Source organism: Periophthalmus magnuspinnatus, chromosome 7 (assembly GCF_009829125.3).
Source record: "Periophthalmus magnuspinnatus isolate fPerMag1 chromosome 7, fPerMag1.2.pri, whole genome shotgun sequence".
NCBI lineage: Eukaryota > Metazoa > Chordata > Actinopteri > Gobiiformes > Gobiidae > Periophthalmus > Periophthalmus magnuspinnatus.
In genome coordinates, this window is record NC_047132.1 from 6,016,776 (window position 1) to 6,028,853 (window position 12,078).

Sequence of the window (12,078 nt, forward strand, 5' to 3'; positions counted from 1 at the left end):
ATTGTGAACCTTCATATTTGATGCAAATGTCACAGACCGTGTGGACAGTATTTTAACAGTTATGTGTGGGTTTTACGTTTGCTTTATTTTATGTGAGAAAAACAGCAGATGATTGGTTCTGTGAACCAAAAGGTACTATGTGAAATTTCTTTGAGGATAAAATAAATATGTTGAAAAAAAAACCTTTTTGTTGGTATTTAACTTGGTAATGGTTTCTTATAACTTACTGAAGTTAACTTGAGCGCATATATATATACACATATATATACATACACACACACACACACACACACAAATACAACATTGTTGGTACACTTTGGGTTAATGAAAGAAAAACTCAAAATGGGCACAGAAATAACTTGAATCTGACAAAAGTAATAAAAAAATTCTATGAAATTTAACCAATGAAAGTCTGACATTGCTTTTCAACCATGCTTCAACAGAAATACTTAAAAAAATAAATAAACTCATGAAACAGGCCTGGACAAAAATGATGGTACCCTTAACTTAATATTTTGTTGCACAACCTTTTGAGGCAATCACTGCAATCAAAGGATTCCTGTAACTGTCAATGAGACGTCTGCACCTCTCAGCAGGTATTTTGGCCCACTCCTCATGAGCAAACTGCTCCAGTTGTATCAGGTTTGAAGGGTGCCTTTTCCAGACGGCATGTTTCAGCTCCTTCCATAGATGCTCAATAGGATTTAGGTCAGGGCTCATAGAAGGCCACTTTAGAATAGTCCAGTGTTTTCCTCTTAGCCATTCTTGGGTGTTTTTAGCTGTGTGTTCTGTTGCAAGACTCATAACCTGCAACTGAGACCAAGCTTTCTGACACTGGCCAGCACATTTCTCTCTAGAATCCCTTGACAGTCTTGAGATTTCATTGTACCCTGCACAGATTCAAGACACCCTGTGTCAGATGCAGCAAAGCAGCCCCAGAACATAACAGAGCCTCCTCCATGTTTCACAGTAGGGACAGTGTTCTTTCCTTGATATGCTTCATTTTTCCATCTGAACATAGAGCTGATGTGCCATGGCAAAAAGTTCCATTTTTGTCTCATCTGTCCATAGGACATTCTCCCAGAACCTTTGTGGCTTGTCAACGTGTAGTTTGGCAAATTCCAATCTGGCTTTATGATTTCTTTTCAACAATGGTGTCCTCCTTGGTTGTCTCCCATGAAGTCCACTTTGGCTCAAACAACAGATGGTGTGATCTGACACTGATGTTCCTTGAGCTTGAAGTTCACCTTTAATCTCTTTAGAAGTTTTTCTTGGCTCTTTTATCATTTGTATTATTTGTCTCTTTGATTTGTCATCAATTTTCCTCCTGTGGCCACATCCAGGGAGGTTGGCCACAGTCCCATGGAGCTTACATTTCTGAATAATATGTGCAACTGTAGTCACAGGAACATACAGCTGCTTGAAGATGGTCTTATAGCATTTACCTTTAACATGGTTGTCTATAATTTTCTTGCTAATCTCCTGAGACAACTATTTCTTTTGTTTCCTCTGGTCCATGTTGAGTGTGGTACACACGGTCACCAAACAGCAGTGATGACCTGTAGCTCCATATATAGGCCCACTGTTTTTCTTTCATTAACCGACGGGTACCAACAATTGTGTGTGTGTGTGTGTGTGTATATATATATATATATATATATATATATATATATAAAATCTATGTATACACATGTATTTAAAAAAAAAACATGGAAAAAAACTGTACAGCTGTGAGTTTTTATTGTTCTGTTGTCATATTATTTATACTTAAAACACATTTCAGCAATATGTGAAAACATTTTTCCAAGAATTGATGAATCTTAGAATACTTTTAATCATAATAAAACAGTGAATAAACACTATTACACACAAACATTGTATTTTTTTTTTTTTAATCAATGAAAAATAATATGTTTATGCTTTGTGTTTGGAATCTGTTCACGACTTTTCAACCTCCTCACTGCCTCCCTCATGTGTTTGGGCTGGAGTGGTGGTGTGTCCCCCCACTTCTCACAGACGTCTAAAGCTGCGAGACAAAACCATAAAATTATTCACACATTGATGTCAATTATTTTTCACATGCTGTTCCATTATGTTTACCACTGACCTTCTTCAACAATTTCCCCAGCAAAAACCTTTGCTATACCGGACATGGCAATGACAACATTCTGGGATACAGATGATCCTGTTATGGATTGAATCAGCTGAACATGAACACAGAGAAGCTTGGTTACTTTTATTACATTAGGAAACAAGAACACAGGAAGATTTAAATTGAACTCTGAAGTCTTACCCTCTTAATGGCAGCTTTAGGGAAGGCAGATCGTCTGTACATTTCATAGCGATTCAGCTGCTCCTCAGAAAAGGATGAAACCAAAACCCTAACACAAAACCCATGTTTAATAGTAAATATTTTTGTTAATATGATTGCTTCGATGCCTCAGCATCCTCCTCCTCCTCTTCAGTGAACCACAGCTCACCTCTAATTACCCAGGAACCCCATTTATAATGAGCTACCACATCAACACAGTTTGTCTCGTCTCTGCAATCTCAACCCCTCTCTCCCACCCCATCACTCTTGTTTGTCTTAAGACATCTCCAGTCGGGGATTCTGCATGGACTGGGCCAGCCACCTGAGACAAAGCCCATATTATCAATCAATCAATAAATTTATTATCAATCAATCAATATCTTCATTGCATATTATTGATGGAGGTAAACAGGAATATGCAATCAAAGATCCAGCTAATTATACTATAAAGTTTTAAAAGTCACATAACCTGCTATTTATTCTTTTCCATATGCTTAACTGTTCATAACCACAGTCAGAGCCACTTATTCGGCTGACACAGTTTTGTGTTGTCTATTGTACATTTTTATAGCAAAATTAATTTTGCTTTTGATTGAATGTTCCCATTTTCCTGCTGTTCTTAACTTTTTACACTGTAATTTCCCCACTGGGGGACAAATAAAGGTTTCTCTTATCTTTATTGTGGGGTAGTCCTTGCAAGTCACTCAATTATAACCTGGAAAACTTACTGCATCTTCTGAATCTCATCCTCGTCTACTTTGTGGCGCTTCTCCTTCTTTTTGTCTGGGCCTGGAGCAGTGCCTGGAGCTGAGCCCGTTGCTGGACCAGGAGCAGGGCCTGTAGAAGGGCCAGGAGCAGGGCCTGGCTCTATCTTAAGTCTTTTAGAGGAAGGCTGACCAGAGGTGCTCTCGTCCTCATCTTCAGTAGCAGCTGCTGATTCCTTGAGAGCAATGTTCACAAGGTAAAACATAGATTTATCCAAATATCTATGGCATAAATATCACATAAACATTACATTTAAGGGAAAAGCACATACAGGTTTGCCACTTGATTTAGATGGCTCTGTAGAAGGCAACTCTTTAATCTCTTCAGCAGGTTTGGATACTTCTGGAATGTTTTCTTGCTGATAATCTGACTTTGGATGTTCCTCTTCCTTGAGTGTGGAGTTAGATATCTTTTCGGTAGTCTCCTCCGGTTTTATTCTTGCTGGGTCTGCCATTATTGACAAAGCCCACAAAATTACTTGTCACACTGTACCCTGAAATGGATTAGACGACAAAAATGTGAAATACGTATATTTTGACACGTTATTATCGAACTAAACAACTATCCATACGGCATAGTACTTCAATCCAATCAGGACTTACCTTGTGTGTAGCCTGATGCTGGCAACAGCTAGTTAAGAGAAATAAATTCACTAGATTCAAAAGACACATGTAAGCTATGAAATAGTTTACACGTTAAACTCGCCTAAAACATTATAAACTCGTGGTCTCATGCTATAATCACAAATAAAGCGAATGTAATGATTTTCGAAGCAAACTTGACCACGGCTTTTTTTTTTCTTTTGTTTTCTTCTTGTGTTTACTTCCGCTTCCGGTTTTAAAATAACTTTATTGACAGAGTCAAGACAAAGTCAAATTATTTTATTGTCTTTATCTTTTATTTTTTTGCCATAAAAGTGATTGGTTATAAAATATGAACGCTGTAATAAAATAAAAATTAATTTATAAAGATAAATACATAAAAATAACTGTCTTTAAATGTGCTATTTTGGGAGTGAAACTGCGGTTTGATACCAAAAATGTTACTATTTTTTTTTTTTTTTTACAATGAAGGATCGAAAAACTGTTTTAACTCTAAGACCCAAAACCCATAAACCAAATTCCCCAAATCAACCCAGTCGCCTCCACCACCTTTCCCCATGAAAGCGCCCGGGCGGGGGAGGAGAGCACGGTGTGAGCGCGGTGGGGTTTCGCGTTGGAGATGCAGAAAGAAAGGGTAGTTTCAAGGAAGTGACGGACCAATATCGGGGGACTGGTCAGAGGAAGTTTGTTCGTCCATGGTACTGGGCTGCCGACTGCCGTACGAAACTTTTCTCTTGTGGATACTAGCGGCGCCGTGGATTGGTACAGGCGGCAGATAGAGCGGTGGAGAAGGCGCTTTTTTCCTTTTGGTACAATCGAGGACGCAGCGAGAAAACGGGAATCATACAAGAATTTCACTAACCACAGCCTAAAGCCCTTCTCCCTGTCTCTTCCCCGCGCCTTTCTCTGATTTTGTCTGAGATCCGCGATGGGGAAGGAGCAGGAGCTACTCGAAGCGGCTCGCACGGGAAATCTGGCCGCCGTGGAGAAGCTTTTATCGGGGAAGAGGCAGTCTGCTGGCGCTAGCGGTGGATCCTCTGGCACCGGGGGAAGCGGCAACAGCGGCACCTCTTCTCACACGCTCTCCAGTCTGCTTAGGTAAGGCTCCACATTGGGAAATATGGAAGAAAGGGATGCTGGGGAATAGACAAGAAGGCATAGATTTGAGTGTTACTTGTAGGTTTACGTTTTGGTTTGCGTAAAGCTTGTGCGTCTCTGGCGTGACACTGTCCAGGGTAGTGCTGCGTCTTTGTTAGCTTCTCCAGCCATGAGTTGCATAAAGTACCTTGGTCCTGTGATGTCTCATAAGCCCCTTATGTAGTCCAGGTAACCGTAAATAGTCAGTCTATGCAAGAATTCAATGGGGATACAGCCAGTGTGTCCACTATCCAAGTCATTTAGACTATGACTTGGTTAAATAGGCCCATTGGTTGTGTTTATTATGCTTGTACAATTGCACACCACATCCAAAGGTGCTGTGGTTTGCTCAGTAGTTTCAGCTTTCATACTGACCCAAAAAACGCCTTAACTGGTTCATATTGTTGACCTGTCAGGTGAGCTTTTCACACAGACAACAAAGAAAATTAAGGTTAAGAATATAGTATTTTTAAATAGTTTATGGATGTCATAGCAAGCTGTCAGTAATATTTGTAATACTACTTTGTAATACCTTTTTAAATTTTGAATTATTGACTTAATGGACATTAAGTCCCTGGAGGAACCAGGGTAGTATTTTCTACAAACATTACATTAACATGATAAAGCCTGGGTTTCTTCTGCCTTTTTGATACTATCTCTACGATTTATAAGATCTACTATTAGCTCAGCACCACTGCATCTGTCTGCAAGCTTCTTAAAAATGAATCCTATATTAAGTATGGCCAGTGCTTCAAAACAGCTTTATACTTTACATAGTCATTGTCAAGTTATAGCCAACAAGGGCATATGATTAATGCATGTTGCTTTCCCTAGCCTGATTTTAATACTGATCACATGCAGATGCACTGACTGTCAATCAAGACAGATTATTGCTCCCATGGGAACCGCTCTCAAACCACCTCCATCTTGAAGAACAGTCGCTGTGATGCCCGGAGGTGAAGCATTCAACCATCACTGTGTGTTACTTAGTTCAGTCTGCCCAATGTACTCAAGATAATTACATTAAACCTTCCTAATCGGAAATCCAATTCAGTAATGTCATGCAGTCACGGTTTGTCTCATCTATTGCTGCAGATCTGTTGGACTGACAGGCCCATTGTGTCATCTATTCTGACTTAAGCAATCAGTGTTTGGTAATGGCAGCTCAGTAGAATCATTGTTTAAGCTTTAAGGAAATAAATTAATTAGTAACGCGGTCAACAAGCGTTTTCACTTGAATACCAAAGTAAGGACGATGTCGCAAGGTTGTTTTGTTATATTTTGCAAATCTGAAAATCTAGATCTTGGTGGGTTCATCTCATGGCTCCACAGACTTTGTTGACTGCTGTATGTTGATACCAATAACAGTTTTCATCCAGTGTTTGCAGTTATGTTTTAATCCTGTCAGGGAAGATTGGTTTTGTGGGAAAAATTTTCTCTCACATTCTTACTCGTTCTTTGTTTAATAATACATTGTTATGCCCAAGACAAGATGATATTATTGAATTCGAACTGATACAATCTCATCATGACTGGACCTATGCTGAATTGTGACATAACATACTATAACATTGTAACATGCTGGATACCTAAACTAGACAAGGCAGTTCTGGTGTTTCCAGTCCTAGGGTGCAATTAAAATTAGTATGATTAGTTGTAATTGACGAGATTCAGTCATTTCTAATCGTCAATGATATGCTTGGGTCTTTTTTATACCATTGACTGAACTGACATGGAGTAAAAATTGAATATCTCATTTGCCATATTACCAGGAGGCACAAACAAAACAACACTGGCCCCATATCTGTGATTTGTGTCTGCAGAATCAAATGTCACACCCCAAAACTATACATTTTTGTATTAATGAAACCCTTGAGAGTTGACAGATTTAAGCTGTTTTCCAGAATGCACAAAGCCCTCCCTCATTATCCTGCATTAAAACACTAATCTATTTGATTGTCTCGGGTGGTGTAGGAGTACTGTCTGATATACTTTTTTTGTGTTGTTGCTCAGGAATGGGCTGCTTGTCAGAACTTGTGGTGTTTTTGTAACCAGCTCTGCTCCATGGAATGCCAGCATTCCCAGGAGGATGCTTGTGCAGTGGTTGCCGAGGGACACATGGGACTGACCCCGACTTGTTTAACACCACAGCCGCCCCTAAACATTTGCTACACAGCTCTCCATTAGCACTTCAATGAGTTGGGCAGGGCCTGGACCCCTCCGAGCGGTCACGGTCAAACCCACACAGGGTCAGCTACAGTTGTCACACCCATACTGCATTGTTGTTGTTTACACAGTTGGTCTGGGTTTTGCATACTGTACTTTCATTTAACCAGAAGTGGGGAGGAAATAATAAGTTATGTCTACTCAGTTACATTTATTTGAGTACATTTATTTCTTTATATATATTTTTTATTTTATTTTATTTTATTTTATTTTATTTTTTTATTTTATTTTATTTTATTTTATTTTATTTTATTTTATTTTATTTTATTTTATTTTATTTTATTTTATTTTATTTTATTTTATTTTATTTTATTTTATTTTATTTTATTTTATTTTATTTTATTTTATTTTATTTTATTTTTTCAAGTAATAGCAGTTGTAGTAGTTGTATAATCCACAATATCTACTCTGGCTACTCAAGTTAAATCTCTATGCTTTATTAATGAGAAGATTTTGAGGATTTATTGTTTCATGCACCTTACCAAAAATGGTATTCCTCATTTTTAATAATGGAGTTGGGAATACCAGAATTTGCAGTTCGTATGATTTGTCAGTCTCATGGCAGCAAAAACATTAACTAAGCAGATGTTCTGGACAGTCCTTGGACAGAATTATGTATTTTCGTAATATTTATGTAGGCCCATAGTTTGGTTTTTTTTATTAGTAATTTAGAGTTCTGCACTGCAGTAACAGTACATAACAGAGTACATTTTTTCTATCCCACCTCTGATGCCTCCAGTCCTGGTATTGCCAATGGGGAGTTTCAGTACTTCCGGTTGTTGGTTTCTCCAAGCAGATGCAGATGTGGTTGTTCCGGAGGTGGGGCCAGAGGAGCAGGGACAGTGCGGCTGGTTCACTGAGGGAAAATTAACAGAGGAATGCATGGAGCTCTGGACAGACGCACTGGGAGCTTAGATGGATGACTCCTCTCCCACATTCTCAGCTATTTTGTTTGTCTTTGTCAGGAGGAACCATAGTTTGAGTAGTTTGAGAGTATAACAGTAGCCCTGATGATAAAAACATGCAGCTGTGAATGTATAGAGCTTTAGGAAATTGTGATTATTAGTTTTTTTTATTTGTTTTTTATGATAGACTTTGTATGTCTTGTCTGAGGGTGTCTTAAGGCTATTAATTAGTTTTTACTTTTTTAAATAAAAGGTTTTTTTGGTTGAACGGCACCACCAGCACAGCATATTAAATGTTTGTTTTGCTGTAGGCAGAAATAAAGACATGGCCATCATCTAATATTAGATTTTTATTTTTATTTTATTTATTTTAATTTACTTCTCAAAAATAGGTCCTTCTTCTAAACTTCTCATTCTGTCACCAGTGAGTGAACCAGTTTTCTCTCCGTTTGTTGGTTGAGGCGTTGTTCAAAGTTAATAATAATATGTTATTCAAATGCCATATTTTGCAACAAGTAACTCACATTTCTTGTTTCAATGTAGATTCAGTGTAATATCAGTGTAGCTTCCATTGTATAACACTGTTTGCAGAAGATATTCCTCCAGTCTGAATAATAACAGTTTAGGGCCTAGATGGAATTCCTTGCATTTTTCCGCACCTGGCACCTGAGCTGAAGTGAAAACCAGAGGCACTGGTGTTTAACAGTTGACCTTTGACCTGTCGTAGGGAAGAGAGCAGGGGAAGCTGGGAAATCTAACACCGTCATGTTAGCATTCCTCGAGCATCTGAATTTGTGATGTTTTGCTCTGTGCACAATGTTTTTGACATGTGTTAGTGGAGCCGTAGACAGCAGGCAGAGCGGCTCTCAGATTGAGTGATGAATTCCACATATGTGTACGCAGCAGGGTCATTCACGCTGACTAATGCTTCGTCTATCAATGTTCAACTATACAGTCTGCATTTTTCGCTTGTTATTTGATAAAGGCTGTCAACAGGTATTGAGTATTGGGCGTTTTTCTATGAGTCATGAAACATACCAGATTTTCTCAAATCTTACTGTACAAAAAATGAGAAAAAAAAATCCCATTTCACCAAAGCCCCAAAGTAAAGGCCCAGACGATAGACACGGTACTCCTAATAATATTATTCCATCTCTGACTTGAATGCTAAATAATTAGTGTGGCAGGTTTATTTGACAGGAATATAAAGGAATGAGTACAGCCTCAGAAATTTTTTAAAGTACAATTGAATTCAACATCACCAAAGGCACTATATTTAATACAATCCCAACCAAACCAAGACAAAACCAAGAAGCCCTGAATTGAATTAAATACAATTACAGTTCCTCATTGCACCAGAACACTCCCCTATAGCCAAAGTAGTGAACAACTAATGTTGAGCTTTTTTTTTTTCTGAGCTGAGAATTAAACCTGCTTGCTTGTAAGTAAGAGGTTAGGCTTAGCAATTAGCATAATTACAATTTCTGTACACTTTCCTAACATTGGATTTAGCTGCAAATATGATTTTGAGTAGCATTATCAGGGTCCGTAAACAAACCTAAGTGAAGTGTGTAGTGTGAGTTGTTTGTGTCTGTTGTGCCTCTTCTGTCTTAGAATAACAAAGGGACAAATGGAGCTGAGGCTGCTGAGGTGCTGCTCCCCTGTGGAGTCTGTTTGGAGCTCTTTCTTTACAAAACCATCCCACAACTAAAGGCCTGGGCCCCACCCGACGGATCTCCCCCCTCTGGACTGCCCCCTCCCAATGTCATTATAGCTGATTTTCTAAAAGCTTAAATGTTTTGGGTTTAGTCTGACCAAATCCACTCTCCTGCTTTCACTGCTGAGGTGGTCACTTGTACAGATGTGTGCATGCTTTTGCTTTGTGCTGGCGTCGCTCTCACTGTGTCTGGAGACCACCTGCTGGGCCTCACTACTCTCCTAAATGACAAACACACTGCCGAGCCCCAGCAGGCCTGCACAGGAAACAGATCAGCTCAATCATCATATAAAATACCAGCCTGCCCAGCTCTGTGAGGGAAAAACTATACTTGGTCTGCTGCTGTAGCCTGACTAAGCAAAGTGACTGGCAAATTCACGATTACATGGCTGCTACGCTCTCTTGTGAAGAATGGGGAAAGCCTCTTTAGTTTTTCTAACCAAACTGGACCATCTTGTGTTTCTCAGTTTGGCCTGTTTCATTACTGTAAACTGTTTGAATTTGCGTTCCTTTACTTAGCACTTCCTCTGTCTGGGAGGACAAGTTCCTGCTCTGGTCTTTGCAGCAGAGCGGTTGTTGCTCAGTTTTGTCCATTAGAATGACTGTGTCCTGTGCCTGACGTGTGCCAGTCTGAGCTGGGCACAGTGCCCTGGACATGTCTAATCCTCAGAGTGGACACAGCTCCAGCGCACCGCTGCTGAATCTCTTTATATGACACCGGCTCTGCACCTGGAGCCTCCTCTGGCACAAATACACAGGGTTTTACTCACAAGCATGCGGTCTAATGGTCAAACAGCTACCATAGAAATACTGCTGTCAGACAAGCCTTTATGTGTAAAGGTGTGATGTTTTAACTAAAAACAAGTTTTGTCTAAGGTATGTACAAACCTTTTTAACCAAATACAACTTATACTTTGTAATAATACTGATATTTTAGAAACATTCATCTAAATGTTACAACGATAAAAGACGGTTGTTCCCTGTCCCTTTCTCCCAGGCCATGCTTTGTGTGATTATAGCCCTCCAGAATCTCTTTCAAACTTCATCTTCATCCCCTGATATTCCCTCAGGGAAATTAAGGATTAGCACAGTCTTTCAAATAGGCATTCCTCCGTCCGTTCACATGAATGTGCCCTCTCTCAAACTAAATCCACGGTTCCCCTGCCCGCCGCAGACCCTAAGCTGCGCCTGCCGCAGGGCTGTGGAGAATAAGAGGATGAAGTCTGACTCATGCCCCTTGGTGCCATGCTGCCAAAGAGCTGAGAGGACGACCTGACACCCACTCACACAAGGATCACGCCCAATTTAGGGGCAACACCACAGTGATAAAGGGCACTGGTCAACCCTGTGTATGTGCAGAGGCATCATAAATGTATACCATATGATTCATAACATCTTGGCCTTTGCTTTGCTCTGTGTTGTGGCCCCCGAACAGAATTGCTTGATCACGGCAATCACTACAATACATCACAGTTGTTATTTATACGTCTTCTGCAATTGCCTGCATTTCCTTTGCTCCGTGGTGATCGGATGTGCCTGACTGAGGCTCTGCACTTCTGTTAATGTTAATTTGTTTATGGGCTGTTGCTGCTCTCTGTTGCATAACTGTGAATCTGGGGCAGCACAGAGAGGTCTAAGCTTTTATCTGCAAGATGCTGTCCAAAAGGGGTGGGTGATATGCCAAAAATTTAATATGATTATTTTCTTGAAGCCAGAGTACAGTTTAGATTTTTATCATGATTCTTGCACACTTACTATCTTTATATAGCCTTGAAGAGGTAACTAAAGTTATGTTTCTTGTGAAAGGTTACAATAGATTAAATGCACCTGTCACTCTCCAAAAGGACGAGTAAGTGGGAAAAAAAAATCTTATCATATGAGTTTTATCATATGGGTTGGATTCAAGAGATTATATGACAATTTCATCAAAATGGCATATTGCCACAGAAATGAGATTTGATTTGTATCACCATCGCCCAGCCCTGTCCAGAGAAAGGCTTTGATAAAAATGTGTACCGTATTTTCTGGACTATATGTCGCTCTGGAGTATAAGTCGCATCAGCGAAAAATGCATAATAATGAAGAAAAAAACATATAAGTCGCACTGGACTATAAGTCTCATTTTTGGGGAAATTTCTTTTACAAAATCTGAGACCAAGAACAGACATTTTATCTTTAAAGGCAAGTTATAATAATGACAATAAAATAGAGAGCAACAGGCTGAATAGCAGTACAGCACGCTAACTAAATCCAAGATATGAAATTCTATACTTGAATAATTTCACATATAAGTTGCATCTGAGTATAAGTGGCACCCCCGGACAAACTATGAAAAAAGTGCGACTTATAGTCCGGAAAATACACTAATTGCAATATTTTCAAGGAAGCATTGTGACTTTGCAATTGTCAAACTAA

General features: G+C 39.4%; 2 protein-coding genes across 9 annotated transcripts in view; one reads left to right on the plus strand and one right to left on the minus strand.

The window, feature by feature from the left end:
• Positions 1 to 1,724: 1,724 nt before the first annotated feature.
• taf11 (TAF11 RNA polymerase II, TATA box binding protein (TBP)-associated factor) lies at positions 1,725 to 3,900 on the minus strand. The gene is made up of 6 exons (XM_033969115.2): positions 3,679 to 3,900; positions 3,348 to 3,569; positions 3,040 to 3,251; positions 2,294 to 2,381; positions 2,108 to 2,204; positions 1,725 to 2,026 (listed from the first exon to the last, which is right to left on the minus strand). The coding sequence occupies exons 2-6, from the start codon at positions 3,528 to 3,530 to the stop codon at positions 1,896 to 1,898; spliced, it is 711 nt and encodes a 236-aa protein (XP_033825006.1). The 5' UTR covers positions 3,531 to 3,569; positions 3,679 to 3,900; the 3' UTR covers positions 1,725 to 1,895.
• Positions 3,901 to 4,251: 351 nt separating this feature from the next.
• Positions 4,252 to 12,078, plus strand: part of LOC117373255 (ankyrin repeat and SAM domain-containing protein 1A) — a 63,290-nt gene continuing 55,463 nt past the window's right edge. For 5 of the 8 annotated variants that reach the window (XM_055223319.1, XM_033969192.2, XM_033969193.2 and 2 more), the window contains exon 1: positions 4,263 to 4,776. In XM_055223319.1, coding sequence (XP_055079294.1) covers positions 4,607 to 4,776 — 170 coding nt within the window. In that variant the 5' untranslated portion in view covers positions 4,263 to 4,606. Of the gene's footprint in view, positions 4,777 to 12,078 lie in introns of all 8 variants that reach the window. The other 3 variants (XM_055223323.1, XM_055223325.1, XM_055223324.1) reach the window with 2 other exon arrangements.

What these genes read in the sequence shown, in the direction of transcription:
- taf11 (XM_033969115.2), bottom strand. Translation starts at nt 3,530, where the DNA reads ATGGCAGACCCAGCAAGAATAAAACCGGAGGAGACTACCGAAAAGATA. An exon ending in GATGAGATTCAGAAGATGCA is followed by an intron (nt 2,382 to 3,039) that starts GTAAGTTTTCCA and finishes GTTTTGTGTTAG; the next exon opens with GGTTTTGGTTTCATCCTTTT. An exon ending in TGGGGAAATTGTTGAAGAAG is followed by an intron (nt 2,027 to 2,107) that starts GTCAGTGGTAAA and finishes TTTGTCTCGCAG; the next exon opens with CTTTAGACGTCTGTGAGAAG.